The sequence below is a fragment of the Armigeres subalbatus genome, chromosome 3, assembly GCF_024139115.2.
Source record: "Armigeres subalbatus isolate Guangzhou_Male chromosome 3, GZ_Asu_2, whole genome shotgun sequence".
NCBI classification, from domain to species: domain Eukaryota; kingdom Metazoa; phylum Arthropoda; class Insecta; order Diptera; family Culicidae; genus Armigeres; species Armigeres subalbatus.
Genome location: NC_085141.1, coordinates 362,078,502 through 362,103,223, shown reverse-complemented (window position 1 = coordinate 362,103,223; position 24,722 = coordinate 362,078,502). Strand labels below are relative to the sequence as shown.

Here is a 24,722-nt window from a genome sequence, read left to right as displayed (position 1 = left end):
TTGACAATAAAATCACATGAGAAATAACGGTTTTCGACGATAAAATGAACGGTAAATGGGACTTTTACAATTAAAAAGGGGGGTTGTTATGTATCTTTACAATACAAAAAATCGAAAATTTTCCACACAAAATTCGGAGCAAAACAATTGATTTTACGGTTCTTCAATGGGATGATTTCGAGCGACAAAACAATAGAAAACATTGTGTTTTAAATGTTTTCAATTACTGTTCCTATTGTTTTACAATAGAAATACAACAGGATTTAGAATACATTATACTCCAATATTACAATAAAAATACAATACAATTAATTGTTTTACAAATTATTTTATTTTCCTCCGGTTGTTTAGCATATCTTTAGACGAATCCAGCGCACTACTTCCAAAGTTAAGTGGGTTGCCTGTATCTGAAGAAAAATCCAACATCGGTTTAAAAAGCGTACTAACTTTGTTCCGAATAGACAATACATATAGATATAAACCTGTGAAAAATGTAAATTATAAAAGAATCTCAGTTTTATTAGAAAAAATACGTCGAGAAGAAAAGAAAAAATTACCTGCATCAATTCTTATTATATCCCGTTGGTGAGATTGGCCAATGGTAGCCACTGAACGATCTTCAATCAGTGACCAGCAAGCAGCAGTACTTTATTTATCATAAGCTTCATTTCTGTAAAGGAACAAGAATACATGTTACCAGGCTTGTCATCAGGTATTATGATGATAAAATTTTCATTTATTTTTTTTATTTCGGGATGAACCACTGCGTTCATTATGTACATTGAACTTTTGTAGTATAAGATTACGATTACCAGTGGTGAGTATAAACCGTTTGTCAGCGCAGTATCATTACTTGACACTTTACCGGTCGCTACTAAATGCGCTGCTAAAACAGTAGCGCAGCTGACAAGTGACCAAATTGACCAAATAACAGCGCTATTATTTGATGAACTATCAAACCTCGAACGTCACCGATACGGAATGCAGCCACCGAAATGATAACCGAAAATACCGAAAATAGTGACCGATGCGAAAAAGAGTGACTAATCTAAAATGACAGTACAGTGAGAGTGATCAAAATACTCGCGCTCAGTAATGATGCTCTAACACGCTTCAACACTTTAGATACTCACCACGGTACAGAAGCCATAGTGATCTACCGCTTTCCCAGCAGCAGAAACTGCAATGAAAAAAACACTTTCTGCACCATACAGTTTCATTATTTTCATCTCTTCACTAATTATAAACAAAACTGTACACGGTCAAATGAATCCAGTCATTCTCCGAGTAAAATTATAAGCAAAAGTTTTTGTTCCCTTTCATTTTTTTGAAATCAAATTTTTATTGCAAAACATTTCTAGACCTGCAACAAGACCTGCAATATGAAAATATATACTTGAGAACCGGTATAACATTTTTATTTATTTAACAAACAAAGCTATTGTAATTTTATTGTTTTCAATTGTTATTTCATCAATATAATAAATCCATGAAATATTCCAAAATTATATTAATTCAATAACATTAGACGGATTTCCAGATCATCCAAACCGAATACTTTTAAAAATTGTTTAGTTTTTGGATGAGCAATACTAAACATAAGCGAACAATAAAAATATAATAGAATATATCGGAAACATTTAAATATATTGTTATTTTAATGTACGTACAATAAGAATCTTTTACAACCGTGAACATTTTACAATAAGCATACAATAGTTTGTATTGTTTGCCACACAATCTATTGTATTTCAATGGGTTATGTCATACAAGTTACTGTAAATTTTTATCCGGGATGGGATAGATAATAACGACATTCATCGTCGAGGCAGAAGACGTATAAATAGTGCTGTCCAATGAGAGCTTGAAGTAGCTCGAAGTTTCTCCCTGTCCTGCTAATCCCCGTCTGTTGACAATAAAGAACGAGCAGGACGGGAAAAACTTCGAGCTACTTCGAGCTGCTCATTGGGCAGTAGACTGGCCCAGATTAGTACGGGAGAAAAAATGTTGTCTAATTCCACGGGCACCCCCAGGATTGTGTCTTTGGGTGAGAAAATCAATCTCAGAAAATTTCAGCTCAATCGCTTGTTGCATAAGCTGGCGCATTTGATTTGAAGTTTGTATGGGGATTTTAGCCAAAATGTATAGGAAAATACACCTCCGTCACTCATTCGATCTGGAAATTGGTTCTGATTGCTCGATTGACCTCAGAATTGCAAAGACGGCAGTTGGTATGCTACATAGCAATTTCCCAGAACATTGCATGATGATTAAATGAACTTTTTTATAGTTTTCGGCTGATTTATTAGGAGCTGATTTGTGTATTTTTGGGTTTTTTGATCGAATTGCATCAGCCGAAACCTATATAAAAGTTCATTTAATCATCATACAATGTTCTGTGAAATTGTTCTGTAGCATACCAACTGCCGTTTTTGCAATTCTGAGGTCAATCGAGCAATCAGAACCAATTTTTAGATCGAATGAGTGACGGAGGTGTATTTTCCTATACATTTTGGCTGAAATCCCCATACAAACTTCAAATCAAATGCGCCAGCTTATGCAACAAGCGATTGAGCTGAAATTTTCAGAGATTGATTTTCTCACCCAAAGACACAATCCTGGGGGGTGCCCCGTGGAATTAGACAACTTTTTGTTTCCTGGGCCAGTCTATTGGACAGCACTAATATTTTATTTTGAAATTGCCTCACGATGGTTACTTTGCTGTAGCATGCAGAAGTTTTTCATACTCTGTGCCGACATATTTGGACATTTGCCATTTGCCACATTTGCGAGTAAGGGTATGCGATAACACACTTTTTCCTAACGAAACGAAACGAAACGAAATTCCAAATGTCTTTGTTGATTCGGATCGAAACGAAACGAAATATAGATTTCTTCCGAGACTTCGAAACGATACGAAATCAAGGTTCATTTAATTCGAAATTTTTCGAAACGAAATTTTAATTTTTTTTTCCGCGGAATTTTTATTAAATTGGATTTACATTATGTACGCTTCTTCTGATTTCACTTTTTCTAGCGAGTTTTAATCATTTGATAATTTATATATGTGATCGCTTGAAAGTGTTGTTCATCCTCGATTATTTTAAAATTTTATTTTCATCATCCGTTTCAAATTTTGGTTTAATAATTATATACATCACCATGGTTTTTTTATTTAGTGGGATACTTAATTATGTATCCACATCTGCCAGGCGTATACGCAGATATAGAATTGATATTACTAGATCAACATTTGAAAAGGGCGTATCTGCCAAAATGTATTCCTTCTTATTCTTCGTCTACATATGTAGCATACATTTGCTCACTAGAAGAATTCTGTGCACCTTTCTAAAATGCACAAAGATATATATTTCAGATTGAATTTCACAGACCCATAGCCTTATATACAATCAGCTCGACAAACTGAGCTATTGTCTGTGTGTCCTTGGCAGCTGTTATGGTCAGAATGTGCTGAAAGCAATCATAACTAAGGAATTTTCAGCAATTTTAATGATCTTTCAACCCGTTCTGGATTTTTTTTGGCAAATTCCATGCGAAGATCTAGAAAAGACCACAAATCGACTATGTTCCTTACATATTGTGCAAATAGTCAAAGAAGAGCTTATTAGCTTGATTAACTGTACACATCGTAGTTGCTAATCATGATTCTTGATAATATTCTTGGGATACAAAAAAGTTATTCTTATTGTATACTTGCTTCGGAGTTTTCAATTCACGACCAATAACGATGCTGGTCACGTGCTTATAGTCAGTTTAGGATTAGGAGAGGAAAATTAGTTTAACACTCATTGTTTTAAGAGACCGACGAGTGCTCTGCATCTCCGAGAGCGCTACGGGAAAGGAATCGTTGCGTTGGTTAGTTCAGATGGTAATTCATGTGAAACCACTTGGTAAGCGACAAAAGATTTATTGTAAACGAAGTTATTTTAAAAACAAGAAGACATAAACTGTGTTTCAAATCAATCCAACGCAAGATCAATGTGCTTCGTTTAATAATCTTCTACAACACGATCGATTCCGCACTAAATAATTTTGTGCTCATCGATGCAGACATTAGTTTTATCACTTCGCGTTCTACCACACTAGCTGGCGTGATCAGCATCAACACGATCGATTGCACATTGGTCTAACAAATTTCTGCTACGCGAGTAGATTTTTTCACGTCACGTTCTCCCGGACTAGTTGCCGTCCCATGACCAGCAGCAACATGGTCGAAAACGTATTCATATTGTGCAAATTGTACAAAAATATCACAAATCATGGAAACACTGAAGACGTTTTATAGAAGAAAACTACTTACGTATTTGTCGACTAAGAATGGAGTTATGTAGTAAGCGTTAATAGAAAAAATTATATAACCTAAAGTTTTGAAAACAACTTAACGATTTTGTTTAGCGGCGCAGCCAAAATTTTTTATAATATAAAGTATGGATTAGTTCAAATTTGTTTGGAAATTCCGCGGAATTCCGTTAAATTTCGTTAGAAGCTAGTTTTTTTTAGCGAAATTTTTCTATTTTTTGCGAAACGGAACGAAATTTACAAAAATGATTTCGCCATGCTCGAATTCCGCGGAATTTCGTTTCGAGTCACCTGAAACGAAATTTTTCGAAATACCGCATATGCTTATTTCCGAGCCATTTCCGTATATTTGACAATCTCTCATTGAGGGTAATAGGAGCAGTAAGGTGTATGTAATAGTATTTTGTATCTAAGTTTCTTCAAATTAAATGTTAAATTTTACAAAAAATATGGCCTTATGAATGGAAGCTTTTGTCACTTACACCCCTTTGCGAATGATCCCTTCAATTCCAGTCGACCGTTCTAAACATATGCTTAAATTAATAATAGTATTCTCAAATTGATTCCCCAAAACCAAAAATCAACAGGAGCATCACAATGCATGTGAATGGAACTATCCAATCAAGAATTCTTCCAATTTCGGGGAAACCACCCAACAAGTCAGAAACAGATTTGCAATATCAATCCATTCAATCCTATCAAATCACTCGTAGCATACGTGGAAACTCTTCTACAATATCCAAAACATCCACCGCACTTCACAAATCTGGCTAATTGAGAGTAATCAGCTTTCGTGAGATCATGCCATGTTGGCTGGTTGGCGACTCGCGCTCGATACCTACACAGAAAAGGTATATTAATTGGTTGCACATCCCGTGGAAGTACACTCGACAGTACACATCGTTTTCAATCAGTTTCCATTCAGGTTGTTGGTTTTATGAGCGGTTCTATCATGTTGCATTGGAAAAAAGTACAAGAATAATCCATTGAACATTTGTGATTGTTTATACTTGGATGTACTATTAGAAGTTATCGAAACAACTAAAAAAAACTATATAGTTCAATAATACGAGAAAAGCAAACAGAATTAACACAAACAAAGTAGAAATCAAGTGGGTAACTACTTGTGAAAGCAAATCATCAAATATGATTGAAAAATGTTGAACGATTCATCCAACTATTATATTGTATCAATGTCATCAACATGTATATTTGCTGTACAAAACGTCATCCTCGATAACAATATGTTTAATGTTGTAACATTTATCCTTTGGTACAACGCCACCGGCTTTCGATGGCGGGACGATGCATATACCAGCTTCCAACTGCCTATTATGTGCAGTGTACATGCCAGATAATGGAAGCTTGCAAATAAGGTCAAGTGCGGCAGGCGATAGACGAGTCGAGTAGCGCTGGTGATCTTGAATGGGGCACTACTACTGTGTGGTTGCTGGCAGAGACATAGCCACTGATCTGCTGACAGGCGTATCTGACCTTGCTCGCGTTTTACAATAGATCGGGTGGTCTGTTCGGTGAAGAATGATGTCAAAGTAAGATTGGTCCTTAGAATGGTTACTTCAACATTAACAAACTCAGGGGAGAAAGGATAATATGAAGCACATGCATGTGAGAGCAAAAATATAAAAATACAATGAAATTCGCCAAAAATGTAATTGTATCGAAACATTTAGAATGAAATTATGTATTAGTTAATAATATAATGATTTAATGTTGAAATGCATTAAAAGTTTTAAATATTGAGTTTGTCAGAACTCGAAACAAACGAGAAGCGCGACCCTCTCTTGTACCGATGTTCTCCGATTTGAATGAAATTTTCAGGATTTGTTCATATATGTAGAAGAAGACATTTTGCAAATGTTCAGATTTTTTCATTGAGGAGAACTGAGGTAAAACAGCCCTTCAAAAATTGATGTTAAAAATCGCCAAAATAAAAAAAATTGCGATAATCTTGGCGGTGACTGACCGATTTTGTTTAAATTTTGCACGCTTTTTCTACTCAATTAGTACTTTATACCCAATTGATATTATGTTTCTAAATAAATCTCTGTAAAATTGTAAAAATAGCTTATCAAAGTTACACGATAGGTTATATGACATATTGGTTTCCTTCTCAGCCCCATGTACATGTGGTATTTATAAACTGGCTCACTCTTGTGTTCTGAGCACATGGGGGGGCATGGGGGGCATATGGCCAACGTAAAAGATCTCCATCCTTGAATTGGGCCCTGATTCCTGTAGATTTCATTTATTTCTCTGTTAGGGTTTCGTCACCAGAAAATCCTGGGTCTGCCGTTGCTGCGATGTCCTGCGTCTCCGCTCTTATGTGGTGTACGGCAGGCCTACGTCACACTGTGGAGTTGCTGTTGATATCGGATTTCGATGGCATCGTCGATGAGTATTAAGATTCAGAATCTAGTTGAGGCCACCAGATCCGAGCTGTAAAACGTTGACATCGGTTGATGAATACTTGCAAATCTATGTGATCTCTGCTAACACGCACCAAGTATCACTGGCGTATAACATCACAGATTTCACGTTAGAGTTAAGTATTCGGGGTTTGGTGCATTGACTAGACCGCCGCCCATCGTTGACTGACTTTGGTTTTCGACCTACTCCTACTGTTTGCCCGGCTACCGTGGAGTTGAATTTGTTCAATTCCAATGATTCGGTGTTGTTGAAGTTGATGAGGGGAGTGTTCAACCAGGTCATTCAGTTTACTCCACTGTTGCGTTAGTACTGCAGTATCGTCATCTGGGTCGAGGTAGTACGATTGCTCTATGGTGGTGGGCTGCTAGAGCGGCCCATGATTTTGTCGATTACTATGGGCAACAGCAACAGAGACATAATAGATCCAGCCTTGCCACACTTGAGCGATTATATTATGCTGGACTCTGGATTTTGTATAGGCCTCCCTTGCTTCTAAGGACGCCCTCAAAGGCTTTTCCGTGGTCATCGTACCAAATGGAGGGATTCTTGAAATTCATTGACCTGCTTCAGGATGATACAAAGCATGACAGTATGGTTCTCACATGATCATCCGGGCGGAATCTTGCATACTGCCTTCGGAGATCGTCAACCTTCCCTTATATCTGAATTAGGATAAGCCGTCAAAACTCGAAGAAGTTTTTCCAACGAAGAAATCCAACGTTTCAGCTGATGAGTTGGATCGGTGAGTAACTGACATGTCGCGTCTTTCCCTGGCATCCACGGATTTTTCCTTGCTGCCATCAGGCATCGTGAAATATAGTGGAGGAGGAGTATCGCCGGTTGTTACGGCTTTCCTACCTTCGTTTACCGGGGAGTCCATCCGCCTCCACTTCTCCCGTCTGCAGCCAACAACTTTTCTAGAGCCGCTTTTAGTTGTCGAGATTAGTATTTAGCTCCTCTGGAAATGAATCACCTGAAAATGGAGACGGTGCCTTCTTGAGTCCGTAATTATCGCAGCGATGATATCGTGTTTGACTATTATCTTTTAATTGGCAAGATCCGACCACGCATTTCCAGAACTCAGCGGCGAGAGAATTCACTCGGGTGTCGATTTACCATAGACCGACCAGAAGATCCAGCTGTGAAGAGATCGTTAGTTGAAGAATATGGAACTCAGATAGTGAATGTTCCTGAAGGTGGAAGCGTAGAATAGAAGTGGGCGGCGAAGAATACTTTTATCGAAACCGGAGAGATCAACTTGGATGAGCTGCGCACTCAGCGAATAGAATGGATTACAAATGTAACCCGACTGGAGATTGAGAAGCGTATAGAATCAAAGGCTGAGGAACGAGAAGAATCAGAGGAGTGAAGTACGATTCCCGTCTACGGTCTGTATCTCTGTAAGTGGGAGTCAGGCGTTGCTGCAGACAGGACAGTCTGGCGTGGGTGGACATCCTGGCCGATGAAAAAAAAACATGGCTGCAACAACCGAAGATTATCGCCTCACTGACTGGAAAGCTGGAATGTTGGTGCGATCACTTCGAACAGCATCTTCAAGTCTCAGCCAGCATTCTTCAAAAAGCAGCCATCCGAAGCAGGAAATCTAAAGCGGCTCCAAGGTCGATCGGCAATCGGCGCCCAGGGATGCAATGTATTTTCAATGTATATGTATTTTTCGCTGATGTGAAGCAAGGGTGCATTTCATCTGCACTGTTACTTCTCAGCGTAATCGAAAAGATCTTGGTGGGTGCGATTGACCTGATTTGGCTAATGAACACGAAACGATTTATTAGTACTGCGATGCTCTTTTGTGTGTGCTTAAGGTCACTCCTGACAGAATCCAAGTTTCAAAGTGCTCGCGTTTTCGGGGGCAACGCACAACTGTCATTTTTATTTTTTCACGCATGCTGCGACGCAGCAAAGCTGAATCAACAAAAATGACAGTTGTCCGCCGCCTCCGTATCGAGTGGTGTGCCCCCGAAAATGCGAGCACTTTGAAACTTGGATTCTGTCAGGAGTGACCTTAACGTGCTGACCGTATGCTTTTTTGCTGCGGGTCATCAACCCCCACAGGACCAGGTGGTTGAGGGCTAACGAGAAAAGCCCCTCAAACTTTGCAGTAGCCGGACCATCGGAGGACTTCAATATCTTGACAGTCTGATATCATCAGATGACGAAATTGGGATTAACATGGAACCATGAGTCAGAAAGACTGGGGCTACCTTCGCGAGTTTTCGAAATAATCCACGCACCAAAATTCGAATATACTACTCTATCGTGGAGCGTGTTGTGTTTAGGCAAAGATAACGCAGATGATGTCTAAAATTTATAATTCGAACGGCCTTAGAGTGCCGAGCAACATAAAAGCCATAACAATGGATGTTCGAAAACGTGGATGGAAATGGGTCGGCCATATATTGCAAGGGAGCTTAGACGGAATCTGTAAGGAAAGGATATAGAATATTTATGCCGATATATGCTTGTATTTTCATTTAAAATACTCTTGGGGCACATTTATAATCTCTAAATGTTATATTTCGTATCAATATAAAAACAGTGATGCATAAAGTTCGGAATTTTAAAAATAAAATAAAACATCAAAACAAAATTTTTTTTCGCCCCTTCAATATTTTAGGAAAGTTGAAGGGGGGGGGGGGGGTGACATAAAATAAATTTAATATTTGAATCGGCCTTATTATTAAGTCATATTGAAACCTCATTACACCAAACGGATAAATTGAAACGTCAGAAAGGATGACGGATTGTTTTCACTGGTTTACATTCGTATACATCTATTGCAAATATTTTAAATTGAGATTTCTCCTGGTAATCAACTTCCAATATTCCATAATATAATTGGCATATCAAATTATCCCGCATTTAGTGATTTCCGAAGTACTTTTATACGCACACGAGTTAAATATGTTCCGAAGCAAAAATTATTCCAGATGAAAATGGCTTTGGAAGACAATGGCTATGATCTTGATGGGATAGCCTTGCCTGGATGATAGTTATAATTATTATTATCTTTATTAATGAGGTTTTCGGCCCTGGGCCGGCTCACCTCGCAAAGGATGATAGTTATTTAACATCGCTTAACATCGCAATTCTTATTTGCATCACTATCTTGGAAACAAAGCAATATTCGAAAACTTCTTCTTCAGTTTTCAGCCTAAATGAAATGTATTAAAATTGTAGTAGAAAAAATTTCAATGTTGATTTGTTATTGTTGCTGAAAACTCTTTTATAACTGGTTTACTATCATTGGAATAGTGTTATATAGCTGTTGATTCTGAGACTTATATAGAACACATAAAATCATTTATCAGCAGGTACGCATTGGGCTACCAAATTTAAGTCAATTTAGAAATTAAATACAATTAGATAAAAGGGTAGCTAATGACTTTATTCATCCCATTTCTCACATATAATGAGTCATACGGCATTTTGCACATTTCTTTATAGTTCACATTTATATTCAATGATTGCTTCAAACTAATCAAAATAAAAAACCTTGAATATTTTCAGAAAATATGAACAGCCAATCAGCATAACAATTGTTGCCTGCACATTTTTTCCCATTTTCAAGCAATTTACCTCATATGTTAATAGGAAGACAAAAATGTATGTGATATAGCACATTACAACGCAATCGGATTTAAAATGTCCAACAATTTTCAGGAGATAAAATCGGATCAAAACGTGCTAAAATTAGATGTAGACAAAATCAAAGGTAAAAACTATGAGTGTGAAAAATAAAGTCCTCACGGGTCAATTTTTGAATCAATCAACGTGTTTCATTTTGATAACAAAACGCTGAATAAGTTTACAAGTTTTCAAGTATCCATTGAGATGAAAATCTTGATGAATTGAAAGGAAGAAAAATTCATGTTTTTATACTAATGTATATTCTGCAAGAACTCTCATATGAAAGTTGAGGAATTTTCGACATTTTATTTTTACAGGACTATTTTACCCCTTTCTTCCCTTAATGAACAATCCTGATTTTTTTGTTTCTAGATAAAAAAACATTAAAAGTTTCAACCAGATCGGAAAACTTCAACAGGATCGAACTTACTTTTAAATAAACAGTGGCACAGAAAAGTGTTATTTTATAAGATGTTCTTGAGTTGGCGCTTCTTAAATATATATGAAATTAAAGCTCTTTAGCTCCTTAGTTGCTCTATGGATTTAGTTTTTGTCCTAGATCTGTTGGTGAAAAATATTCCCTTTATTACAACATTTTTTTTTATCGAAAAAGTCCATTTTCTTACAAAAGTACAAAAGTGACTATTCAACTGAAGATCATTAATATCTTAGCTAGTTTTGCATTTTTTGCAATATTTCTACCAGGTCAATGATAATAAATCTGATGTAAATGTTAGGATGGCTTCGTAATAATTGAAAGAGAGAGTAAAAAAGAGAGCCTATCTTTTGGACTTACGACGTTTTTAAAAATCGCGCTTGATTTATTTTTAAATATCTTTGAGACCCTGTATGACAATTTAGTGGTAACGTTCATGGTTTTAATTTGTTTCCTACCGTTATTAATAATTTAAAAATTAAAACCCTAAATGGCTCCTGAGGTCAAGAAAGGTCATAAACATAAAATTTTCGGGAGCACAATATGGTCCCTTTGATCTGGAGAGGTAAAGTATTTAGAATATGAGACGTAAGACGCGTGGCTACAAAGCAAGACCATGCTGAGGGTGGCTGGGTTCGATTCCCGGTGCCAGTCTAGGCAATTTTCGGATTGGAAATTGTCTCGACTTCCCTGGGCATAAAAGTATCATCGTGCTAGACTCATGATATACGAATGCAAAAATGGTAACCTGGCTTAGAAACCTCGCAGTTAATAACTGTGGAAGTGCTTAATGAACACTAAGCTGCGAGGCGGATCTGTCCCAGTGTGGAGATGTAATGCCAATAAGAAGTAGAAGAAGACTTGCAGTGGAGTGCCATTTAATTTTTTCCTTGTTAAAATAAGTTAAGTGGGTTTCAACATCAGGTTGCTTTAAATAAGACAAAATTGTATCATTTGGCTAGTTGTACGGTGTAATAAATCACTTTCGTTGCTGATCCTATTAGTACGCGTTCAAGGTTTATATATAAATTTTGTTTTAAAACATTGTCACATTTGCTTCACAAACATTTTGAATTTGATTTGATTTTATTTTATTTTATCATGTTTAAGAGACGGGTAATGAGCCCAGGTATAAGAGGCAGGATATATGGGAGAAATACCTGTGCCCCATCCCTGGAAGTTGGAGCTGTTGGGATATTGTTGCGATTTTTAACTATAAATTCTATTTCATAAGCTTTTAATACAGGTATTGTAAAAAAGTTTGCAGATATTGTATGAAAAAAATTAATTATAGGTTCTTAAAACAGAATTGAAGGAAAATCTGGTTGAGTGTACATTCATCTTAAGAAAATCCCAAAAAGTGTTTTAGCATCATTTACATACCGTTCTATTCAATCAGCATATGTATAACCCATCATCGAACCTGAACCATAAATAATCTTATTCATAGATTGCACGTTCTTATTTCTTCTCTGCTTTCCCTCTAACATAGCGGAATACTCGATGTTACTTGTGAGCTTCCACCTTCAACGTCACATGGGCAATTTTCTGATCCAGGTGTACGGGCCATGTGTGCTGCTGGTCGTCCTTTCGTGGGTATCGTTTTGGCTGAATCGCGAAGCCACGGCAGACAGGTAATATCGTAATTTATCTTCATTGGCCAATCAATAACAAACCTATCCCCTCTCGTCCCTATGCAGGGTATCGCTCGGAATCACCACCGTACTCACGATGACGTTCCTCGGTTTGGAAGCCCGCACGGATTTGCCAAAAGTTCCTTATCCAACCGCTCTTGACTTTTTCGTGTTTCTATCGTTTGCGTTCATCTTCGCTACCATCATTCAGTTCGCCGTCGTTCATTACTTCACCAAGTATGGATCCGGCGAGTGCTACTTCAGTGCTGACGAGCTGACCTCGAGCTCCGATGAAGACAGCGACTGTGGCGGTGGTAACGCCAACGGCGACCAATCTCACCTGCATTCAATTAAAATCTCATCGAAACGGTGCTCGACGGTCACGTCCATCAGTGGAACAGGAGGCACCGATTCCAAAGTGGTGGAGGTGATTCCCCTCTCGGTTTGCTCAATCCCGGTAACACCCGTAAGAAAATCTTCCAAAACGTCCTGGGCTGACCTGTCATGTTTCGGTCACAAAGAGGAGGACATTCCTCGTAGCTTTGCGAGTTCGTCATTTTCGACGCCCGTGCCGTCCACCAAGCGGAGCTCGTTACAGCTGTCTCTGGGAGGGTCGGCGCAAATCCAGCGGCGAAGGAAACGCAAAAAGCGAACCCCCCGGTTCAATTCGGTGTCTAAAATTGATAGAGCCTCGAGGATTTTCTTCCCACTGCTGTTCCTGGCCATTAACGTTTTCTACTGGTTTCTATACTTATCGCGAAGCGAGCGATTACCACAGCAGCACAAAAATTGAACAGCTACAAAACCAAGGAAGCAGATATGTGTTCATCGCATCCTACATGACAGAAAAGGATGCACTATTGTGGTGGAATTCCTATTAAAGAATATTTGAACAAAAAATTAGCGCTGTATCGAATAATTAGAAAAAACAAATAAAATTTAATTGTTGTATTGAGTGTTTTGAATATAGGGCCAATATGGCAAAATGTAGAAGACAGCTTTATTAGAAACATAAAAAATAAATAAATCAAAAACATATTGTAGATTTTAGTGGGACCACGTACGCTTATTTGAATAATAGTGAACTTGATGGTTTGACCTGTAGTCGAACCACTGATAGTGCAATCGATGCCAAAATAATGGAAACGATTCACGGTAAATGTCTGGCAATAAAACAGTATACGACAACAGTATTGGAAACCCACTGTAATTTTATAGGACTTATCGGCAATAGGAATAAATGAAATGGATGAAAAAATATTGTTTTTATTAATTATCACAATACTAGAAGAAAGATCTGTACTGTGGATGAAGAGAAAGGTGCATAGATGTATAATAGACTGGCCCAGCTTAGTATGGGGAGAAAAAAATGTTGTCGAATTTGTATGGGGATTTCAGTCAAAATACATATATAGGAAAATACACCTCCGTCACTCATTCGATCTGGAAATTGGTTCTGATTGATCGATTGAGCTCAGAATTGCAAAAAGGGCAGTTGGTATATTACAGAGCAATTTCACAGAACGTTGTACCATAATTAAATGAACTTTTACTTAGCTTTCGGCTAATGGATCAAAATATAGTATACTTATGGATCAAAATATTTTTATGGATCATTTTCGAAAGATTTATGGATTTATGTTTGCGGCGCAGATTATCAGGACTTTGACCATGTCGTGTGGACGTGCGACAAGCATCATGGTCCCAGATCTGTGCTAACTGAATATCTCCGGGTTCGAGGAAAGCAGCCAAAGCCTATGAGGGAAGTATTAGCGAGTCTCGAATATACGTCCCTTGTCCACCAAATTCTGAAAGTTGTTAGACTGTCGTCGTCCACCCATCCCTTTTGCTGTCGCAATCCCTTAAGAATGTCTTCCTCTTGTTGTCTACCGTTAAACCCTATTTGTATGTCTTCCTCTCGTTGGTATCTCTCAAAAAATGTTTGTCCGGTTACAGATGTGGAACATTGCCAAGGATGTCAGTTAACTATGTGACCATCAGCATTTTAGTAAAATAAGCACCCTAAATAAATAATTGTTTTCCCTAACCTCGACCAAACCACTTTCGGTTCCCCAAAACTAACATTAGGGTATAAGAATCATAAAAAAACTGTATTGAAAAACGTGACTCCGGCTCCGTAATGCTTCACGACAAATGAGCCTTCCAAATAAATGATAGTTAAAAAAAGGTAAAATTATGTACAGAGTTGTACTTAATTACTAAAATCCAACACGAAAGAATTCCTTTTTTTTTTAAACTTTATTTAGGTGTTTTTTTAATTCTAGATTAAGTTCAACACCGCGAAAGAATTCCCCCTCGACTGGACCAGGAACAAAACGAGCCATCTCATCTTCGATATGCACAGTGAAATCGCTATCGAAATATTGTTTGATGCCGTCTTTATATGAGTAAGAGCGTCTTTACATATCTATTCTTCGAGCTGCGTTGATTAGTGTATAAAAGACGGTCCTCTGCTGATCGTCGTAAAACGTCTTCGTCGAACAGTTTTCAAATAAAACTTTACCTTTGGAATTGCTTTGTGCATTTATGAAACAATGTATTAGTATTAGAACATTAAAGTATTAAGGCATTGAAGTCACCAGCTGCCATCTTTTACGGGCTAATATCAACTTTCATCACATTCTACTATAATTGCTTGATAACAGCTTATATCTAAACTTTATGTTCCTTACTTTTAGAGTGCATCCGAGAGCATATTAACTTTATTTTTACTACAAGTGTCAAAATAGTATCCAAATTCTTCATTGTTGTCTGACATTACTCTACCAATTATTGGAGAGCTGGAACCAGCTTTCATAGTGATAGGCGATATGCAAAGGCGCGTGATCGGATTATTTTATTTATTCAGACTAAGGCCGAAGTGGCCTGTGCGGTATATGAGAGTCTTCTCCATTCGGCTCGGTCCATGGCTACACGTCGCTAACCACGCAGTCTACGGAGGGTCCGCAAGTCATCTTCCACCTGATCGATCCACCTTGCCCGCTGTGCACCTCGCCTTCTTGTACCCGTCGGATCGTTGTCGAGAACCGTTTTCACCGGATTACTGTCCGACATTCTGGCTACGTGCCCGGCCCACCGCAGTCTTCCGATTTTCGCGGTGTGAACGATGGATGGTTCTCCCAACAGCTGATGCAACTCGTGGTTCATTCGCCTCCTCCACGTACCGTCCGCCATCTGCAACCCACCATAGTTGGTACGCAACACTTTCCTTTCGAAAACTCCCAGTGCGCGTTGGTCCTCCACGAGCATCGTCCAGGTCTCGTGTCCGTAGAGGACTACCGGTCTAATGAGCGTTTTGTAGATTGTCAGTTTGGTACGGTGGCGAACTCTATTCGAACGGAGCGTCTTGCGGAGTCCAAAGTATGTACGATTTCCAGCCACAATGCGTCTCCATATTTCTCTGCTGGTATCATTTTCGGCAGTCACAAATTCTTCTACCACCTCGATTTCGTCACCACCGATGGCAACTCGCGGTGGGTGGCTCACATTGTCTTCTCTTGAACCTCTTCCTATCATGTACAATCTCGCCCATGCTGCATTCTTCTCTTCTGCTAACTGCTCACATTCGCCGTCATACCAGTCGTTTCTCTGATCCGGGGGCACCGTGCCAAGTGCAGCGGTTGCGGTGCTACCAATGGCGGATCGAATATCTCTCCAGCCATCTTCAAGAGACGCTGCGCCTAGCTGCTCTTCCGTTGGGAGTGCCACTTCCAGCTGCTGCGCGTATTCTTGGGCTAGTCTATCGTCTTGTAGCCGCCCAATATTAAGCCGCGGCGTTCGACTTCGACGCGTGTTGTACACCGTCGAGAGTTTTGAGCGCAGGCATACTGCAACGAGGTAGTGGTCGGATTCAATATTCGCACTGCGGTAAGTGCGGACGTTCGTGATGTCGGAGAAGAATTTACCGTCGATTAGAACGTGGTCGATTTGGTTTTCCGTTTCTTGGTTAGGTGATCTCCATGTGGCCTTGTAGATATTTTTGCGTGGAAAGAAGGTGCTTCGGACTACCATTCCGCGGGAGGCTGCGAAGTTTATGCATCGTTGGCCGTTGTTATTCGATACTGTGTGCAGACTATCCGGTCCGATGACCGGTCTATACATTTCCTCCCTTCCTACCTGCGCGTTCATGTCACCGATGACGATTTTGACGTCCCGCAGTGGGCATCCATCGTATGTCTGCTCCAGCTGTGCGTAGAACGCTTCTTTCTCGTCGTCGGGTCTCCCTTCGTGTGGGCAGCGCACGTTGATGATGCTATAGTTGAAGAAACGGCCTTTAATCCTCAGCTTGCACATCCTTGCGTTGATTGGCTGTCACCCAATCACGCGTTGGCGCATCTTACCCAGCACTATGAAACCGGTTCCCAACTCGTTGGTGGTGCCACAGCTTTGGTAGAAGGTAGCCGCCCGATGCCCGCTTTTCCACACTTTCTGTCCTGTCCAGCAAATCTCCTGCAGCGCCACGACGTCGAAGTTGCGGGGATGTAATTCATCGTAGAACATCCTGTCGCAACCTGCGAAACCTAGCGACTTGCAATTCCATGTTCCAAGCTTCCAATCGTGATCCTTTATTCGTCGCCTAGGTCTTTGCCGATTATATCGAGTCGCATTATCTCTTATATTGTTCGTAATTATTGGTTTTCCAGGCGGCTTATTGAGCCTGCGCAAACCTTCTGTCTCGTCGGAGGGCCATCGTGTCAGGGCTGTTTAGCGTCCCACCTAACACCAGGACTTGGGCTTGTGCGCTTTGAGCGGCACACGGTCGCTTTGGCGGAGCCTACTTGCGGATACATGCAGCTTTTTATAGAGGTTTAACAGGGCCCACTGTCAAACCCCACCACATCCTAGGCAGGCGCCACAACTCGCAGATGGCCTGGGGAGGGATCGTCAAGCCCTTGGACATAGTCCCTGCTGCGCGTGATCGGATGGTGGCCGATAAATGAGAGAATGCACAGGTTGAGGATCAAAGGCTGATTTTTTTTAGCATAATCAACGTCAATAGTCCACACTTTGGAAGCATTTATGATGATCAGGACACGTTCTACGCGTCGCTCGAACGAAAGTACGACATCTGTCAAATCCACGACGTCAAAATCATCATAGAAGATTTGAACGCTCAGGTTAGCCAAGAGGAGTTTAGACCGACTATTGGACATTTCATCACCCACCAGTTGGCACCTAGCACACCAGCACAGCCTCCAGTGTCGATATACCTGGAGATCACCACTGTAGACAGAATCACAAATCGATCACGTTCTGATTGATGAACGGATCATCTCCAACATTGTCGATATCAGGACCTATCGTGGTATTAACATCGACTATGACCACTGATGGTTAAATTGCGCCCCAAACTATCCGTACTATCCACAATGTGCGGTACCAACGGCCGGCCCTGTACGACCTAGAGTGACTAACCCAACCTGTTAGCGCCACTGCATACACGCAGCATCTCAAGGGCAGCGTCGAGTATGTGGAACGAAGTCGATGGAGCGATTGGTTCGATGAAGAGTGCAGACAGATTTTGGAAGAGCGGTTGAGCTGCAGCAAGGGACCTGGCAGAACGTGGAATACTATAGACGAAAACAGAAATAGCAGATCCGTCTCTTCCAGGAGAAGTGATGCCACCTGGAATAAGCGGAGTGCGAGGTGATGGAACAGCTCAAGAAACACGCTTTCTAAGTTATATCAGAAGCTCAACGCATTCTGCTAGGGCTTTGTGCCGTGAAGCTGCACTTCGACGAAAACAGTATTTTGTGCTGAACATTTTTAAAGGTGGCAGAACTGTATACCCGCCTGAACCGAGAGGCAACCAAAGTTGTACTGGTGGTGAATGCGTCGAAGACAACATACATGCTAAGGGCGGAACCGAGAGCGATGTACTTTTGAGGTAGTTGAATTCGTCTTCTTTGGATTCTGATTACCGGCAGATAGTAATGTGAATCGTGCATCATCTGTGGAAGTCGGCCCTACTACGGGCTCCACATGTAACCTCTCGTTTCGGTTTCATTTTACCTCATTATGGTTTTTGTATATAATTAATTATTTCACTTTATTATGGTAATTTAACTTAAGAAATTAAAATTAGAACTAAGCATAAATTGAACTGCACCTAAAACAATAATTGAAATTGAAATAATATAAATATAAATATCGATACCCTTATCCACCTGAACACCCCAATACCCCGATCAACACTGCACCCGTCACTATCAAGCCACACTGAGAGCACACCACATAGAACTGGTTGTCATCGCTGGAACCAGGATCAGAAGGGAACAAACCAGACCCGTGCCAGAAGAGTGAGCTGTGAAGTGCGCATATCACGAGTATTAGATTCGTTGTGCCCGGAAGAAGAAACCACCGGGGATAATTAACTTTGAGAAGAAGAAGAAGCCGCCGGTGTTTGAAGTCCGGCAATTTAGTGTAAGTGGAAAAGGAACAGTTTGAGCGTCGTCCAGTTGGTTGCCCGCTCAACAAGAGAGAAGCCAGCTGGCGTGCAACGTAATCAACAGAACCGTTTGTACTTCGTCCGGTTGGTTGCCCCCTCGCAAGAGAAGAGCCGGCAATCAATCGCCACGGTTTCGATCATCGATTTGTGTGCGATTAACAGGCAAGGCAAATTGGTAGTTATGAAGGATATTACTGAAGTATCTAGTAAAAAGGGGAGTAGACTTTGTCTTCTAGATATAGTAAGCGTAAACACGTCTTGTTCAGTGGGTAGTTAGTTAACTTCTGATCGTAGTATATTTCTCCTATTCGATACATGTCTAAAACTACTTAATTCCTTTTTCTCTCTTCCTGCTTTCTCGCTTCTCTGAGCGAGTTCTCAAGCGTTCGCATAGGGTTACCACAACTCCTCCATCCTTAAGTTAAAGACTATAGTTCAAATAAAATTCAAAGTATTTACAACACTAAATCCATTTAGTAATAATTTCACTACTCGAATGCACTATATTCATGCTTAACTACTATAAAAACTAAATTTACATTTGTACAATTTAAAATTCACTATTCTTTCGATTCTACTAATAGTAGACAAATTCACTTTTCCTTCTTTTCTTATTTCTTCTTTTAGAACGTCTTATCGGAACCACCGGGAGTGGATCTGATTCTTCTTCATGCTGTAAATCTTCCTGTGGTTCTACACTAGAGAAAATAAAAGAATCGGCTGGGTAGCCATAAAATTCGAAATCTTGAGTAGATTGGTCGTCGGATTCGGATTCTTCTTCATTCCGTCTTCTTTTACTTCTTGTTCCTGATTCGTTACTACGTCTCACCGAAATCGGTGATAAAACATTCGATGACGACGACAAAAGTGGTGCTTCTACAGATGACGAAACTGGTGCTGCTTCTGGATTTCTTACTGGCGACAAAATGAGTGCTGGATCATGCATTGGGGTCGCTGAACTCTCATGTGGGAACATTAAAGTTCCTTTACGGCGAGAGTTAGAAGATAGCTTAAGCTGACGCTTATGCGCCAACACTATCCTTCCCCCAAGAGAAATCTGGAAAGTAGCATCAGAAACCTGTTTTAAAAATGTGGCTGGCAACCATCTTCTGATGTCGGTTGGGTTAATGTTTTTGTAAAAAATCTGATCTCCATTCTTGATCTTAGTGAATGCGTCTGGTTTTTTTATTAACTTGCGCATTAGCCAAATAAGAATCATCATGCGAGTTAGTCAAGTGGTTTTTAAAATTATTCTTAGGATTAATTAGGTCCATCAAGGTTTTTGGCTTATAGGAGAGTAATCTTTCTGAAGGAAATTGGCCTTTGTTGTCTAAGCAAATGTTGCGATAGTTTGATAAAAAATAAGCAATTTGTTCTTCAACATCTAAACTTCTGATCTCCGAATCCAGCATAAACTTTTTCAAAACGTCTTTTACCAATCGAACTGTTCGCTCTGCTTGTCCATTGCTCTCCGGATGGTATGGTGGACTTTTCATGACCAAAATCCCTTGATTTTTCAAAAAGGTTACAAAACTGTCTGAGTTGAATGGTGGTCCTCCATCCGTAACTACAACATCCGGCAATCCGTATCGAGCAAAAATCCCTAAAAGTATCTTCAAAACCTTTTTGCAGTCTGTTCCATGTCGCATGTACTCTAACTCGATCCATTTGGTAAAGCTGTCAACCACAACAAAAAAAACCTTTCTATCAAAATGAAAAAAATCAGCATGAATTCTGCTGAAGGGTTTAGTCGTCGGAATCCACTTGGAATAGGGAGCCTTTTGGTTGATCGCTGTCATTTGATGACATATCACTTTGAGTCTTTACGTAGTCTTCAACATCCTTGTTCAACCTGAACCAATAAACTGTCCTCCGAGCTAGCTGTTTGATTTTGCTGATTCCTGAGTGGTTCATATGAAGCATTTTGAGTACCTTTCGCTTCATACTTTCAGGAATAACCACGCGATCCTGGAACAAAACGCATCCATCGACCTCTTCAAGCTCCTGGTAATGTGAGTACACGTCAACAAAACGCCGTTCCAATCTCTGAGGCCAACCCTGCTTCAAATATTTCAAAATTGTCTGTAGGAACTCATCGCTTAGAGTCTTTAATGCCACCTCTTTGTAATCAATTGGAAATTCGTTGGAAAAATTTAAATTTTTGACATATTCCCGTGCCCAATCTTTGGGAATCACCTCTGATAAAGGAAAACGACTGCAAAAATCGGCATTACCCATTCGGGATGAAGGCCGATACACAATATCGTAGTCATAAATGGAAAGCTCCATAACGTACCTCTGCAAACGTGTCACCGAAATGGAATTCTTACCCTCCTTTCCAAAAATTCCGATTAGAGGCTTGTGATCGGTGTAGATAGTAAAATGCATACCGTAAAGGAATTTATGAAATTTCTTTACGGTGCTCACAACTGCTAACGCCTCGAGATGCAATATAGGGTAATTTTTCTGGGCACTGTTTAAAGAAAAAGAGGTAAAGCATATAGGTTTCTCCTCGTCCTCAACCAAATGTGCAATTACACCTCCTAATCCATAGCTACAGGCATCTGTTACTACTACAACTGGCTTATACGGGTCAAAATATTCCAAAAGGTTTGGGTTTAAAAGAAATCCTTTACAATCATTGAATGCTTTTTCACAGTTGTCAGTCCAACAATACGTCACGTTTTTCTTCAAAAGGTTGTAAAGGCAGCTGATGCGAGAAGATAAATTTGGAATGAACTTCGAATAAAAAGTTACAAGTCCCAAAAACGCCTTTAGTTCTGAAACATTCCGTGGAGCTTTCGCTTCACGAATAGTTTTAACTTTATCAGGGCAGGGAAGCAATCCCTCGTCCGTTAAAACATGCCCCAAATAAGGCAAACGCGTTACAAAAAATTTGCATTTCTTTAGATTTACCTTTATGTTGGCTTTAGTTAACCAAAAAAAGTGTCTTCTTGCACTCGTTGAAGTCTTTTCCCGCTATCAGCACGTCGTCCAAATAAACCGTAACGTTCTCCAAACCACATAGTACTTGGTCCATGACCTTTTAAAAAAATTGCAGCGCTAGAAGCTCCGTATGGGAGTCTGTTGTATGTATAGTGGCCCTTGGTGGTATTTATTACCATGAACCTCTTAGAACGATCGGTCAAAAGTAGCTGAGTATATGGGCCCTCCAAGTCTAAAGAGCAGAAAACTTTTGAACCAGAAAGTGTAGCAAACAGATCCTGAGTAACAGGCAAAGGGTATCCATTTGGAAGCAAAACTTTATTGATAGATACTTTGCAGTTAATCACCAAACGAATATTCTCATCCTTTTTGACAATGACAATAACCAGCGAAGCCCATTCGCTGGCTTCAACTGGTGTGATAACTTTTTGCTTTTCCAAATCTTCCAAATAATCAACAACTTGCGGTCTCAAGCGCAACGGCACCTCATAGGCTTTTTAAAAATTGGTGTATCTTCATTCAAGATTAACTCTCCCTTATAACCAACTATCGGACTAGAAAAATCTTTGGTGAAAATCGTCGGAAACTTACTCATTACTTCATCGACAACTGTTTGCTCGTCAGTCACGTCAATGTTCCCAACCATCAACGGAGGATTGTTAAATGTGTTTCGCCATCCTAAATAAAATTCGTCCAACCATGTACGGCCAACCAGAGGGATGAAATTGTTCTTGCACCGTAAAACAACCATGGTTAGCTGTTTCCGGTTCCCAGCGAGCTGTACATCAACACAAATTCTTCCAACTACATTCAATTTGTTTCCGTCAATAACAACAAGTTTTTGTTGCATCGCTGCAGCTCACAGCTTTTGAAATTTCTCAAATACAGCTCTTCTGGAATAACGCTCTCCGCTGATCCACAATCAATCTCCATGGTTAGACGCTTTCGATTGATTAAAACCTCCACATAGCAGGGATCACTGATCTTGTTGACTGACGAGATCATGAGACAAGGCATGCCATCAGAATAATCTGAATCTGAGTCTAAATCTTTCTTTAAACGCTTAAACAGTCCTGAATCTTTTGTACTGGAAGATGGTTTTGGAGAATCAAGAAATTTAACACTGGCTTGGTTCTTACGCGGGCTTTTTCCATGCAAACGGTAGCAAAATTTCCTTGTATGTCCAGTTCGCTTGCAAAAGGAACAAAGGTAAACTGGTTTACCTGAGCTTGCGCCTCTTTTGCCTTGGTATCTACCATTGCTTCTACTCCTGGACAAAACGATCGATTTCTATCAAAACTACGGCTCCGGCTTCGGAATCTACTCCTAGACCGCGAAGCATCAGATCGGTTACCCAATCTGGCCACTAAACTAACGCGTCTGTCATCGTCGTGTTTCAATTGCTTCGTCCTACAAGCCGATATCTCCGAATTGAGAATCAACCGTTCTGCTTTAGCAGCAGACAAATCCTCTTCATCACATAACCGTTTCTGTAACTGAACATCGTTCACTCCAATTACAAGCATATCACGAATCGCCCTTTCTTTGAATTCTCCAAAATCGCATCTTTCAGCCAAATTCTTGACTGTAATTACAAAATCCTCTAGTGACTCGTTTCTACCTTGCCTTTTTGTCCAAAATTTGTAACTATGCACAACAGCTGAATCGTTCTTGTCATAACGTTTTTTTAGTTCATCAGTCATTTGTTTATACGTTAAATCATTGAAATTCTTTCCTGGGAATAGCCTTTTAAGTTCTGTGAAAATCTCTTTTCCACAGACTGCCAGGAATGACGTTTTATAACGTTCTTCCGGAAATTCATTATGTTTAAAAATCCATTCCAGCTGTTCTTGGTATTGGCTGAATGGCATAGAGTAAGGGACGAAAGGATCGGCAATCGACGTCAAGGTCATCCTTCCCAAAGAAACGCACAAAATCAACAAAAATCAAAATGAAAATTGGCCCAATTAAAACACAAAATAAATAAAATAAATCTCGCTGAAGAGTAGAAACAAAAACAAAACCAACGTACCTGTTTAAACAATGCACTCGATGATCCAAGATCAAATGCACTCCACCAAATCCAAATCCAAATCGTCACCAAAACAGCACACAGCAACAAAATCCGCTCGATTTTTTCTCCGTCGAAGCACTTCTCAAAAAAAAATCCTCACAGCAGCATCCACCATAAACAAAAGCTTTCCTTCGTTGCACTCGATCAAAAAATATCCACGTAACAGCAGCAGCTCTGCGACCCAACAGCACCCAATCAATATTGTTCACCACCGGCACACAATAAAACCAGCTGACCGACGGCTTCACACTCGGTAGTTCGTTGACCTCCGCAGATGCACTTTTCGATGCACTTTCCAAAATTTGCTGATTTCGACGCCGACACAAAACAATCACCGACTGTTTGGCTCCAATGCTCGGGTTGTCGGTAGTGGTGAAAACGATGTTAGGTTCTGATGCCACACTCACACTACTGTTAGCGCAACTGTCACCTCCGTCAGATTTCCTTTTTTTTTTTGTATTCGCGTTCTTGATTACTGATCCTCCTTCGGCGAACGGTTCACACCAAGAAAATGTGTTTTTGGTATTCGTGGAATTCGCATAAATGCTGTAAAATGTGGAAAATCAAAAATGTGTGTGTAAAAGAAAATGATCGTCGACAAAATTCCAACCACGTTTTAATTTTTTTTACAAAATGGCTTCTATTTAACACAATGGTTTATAAAAGGTTTTCTCTATATGTTTTACACAAACCGTAAAAATGGCGTTTGAAAAACTTCTCATCACCACAAAAGAAAATGAAGCGATT

At 39.9% G+C, this 24,722-nt stretch overlaps 1 protein-coding gene and 1 long non-coding RNA gene across 3 annotated transcripts in view; one reads left to right on the top strand and one right to left on the bottom strand.

Annotated features, from left to right (window-relative positions):
• LOC134226284 (gamma-aminobutyric acid receptor alpha-like) overlaps positions 1-13,731 on the top strand; it is a 239,071-nt gene extending 225,340 nt beyond the window's left edge. The window contains exons 7-8 of the mRNA XM_062706954.1: positions 12,345-12,486; positions 12,553-13,731. Of these exons, the coding sequence (XP_062562938.1) occupies positions 12,345-12,486; positions 12,553-13,279 (869 nt within the window). The 3' untranslated portion in view covers positions 13,280-13,731. The remainder of the gene's footprint in view (positions 1-12,344; positions 12,487-12,552) is intronic.
• Positions 222-24,386, bottom strand: LOC134226286 (uncharacterized). 2 transcript variants are annotated; one of them, XR_009983444.1, is made up of 3 exons: positions 23,934-24,386; positions 558-670; positions 222-482 (listed from the first exon to the last, which is right to left on the bottom strand). It is a non-coding gene; the product is annotated as an uncharacterized LOC134226286 (long non-coding RNA). The 2 variants fall into 2 exon arrangements; XR_009983445.1 differs by lacking the exon at positions 23,934-24,386 and adding an exon at positions 1,134-1,205.
• Positions 24,387-24,722: the final 336 nt, after the last annotated feature.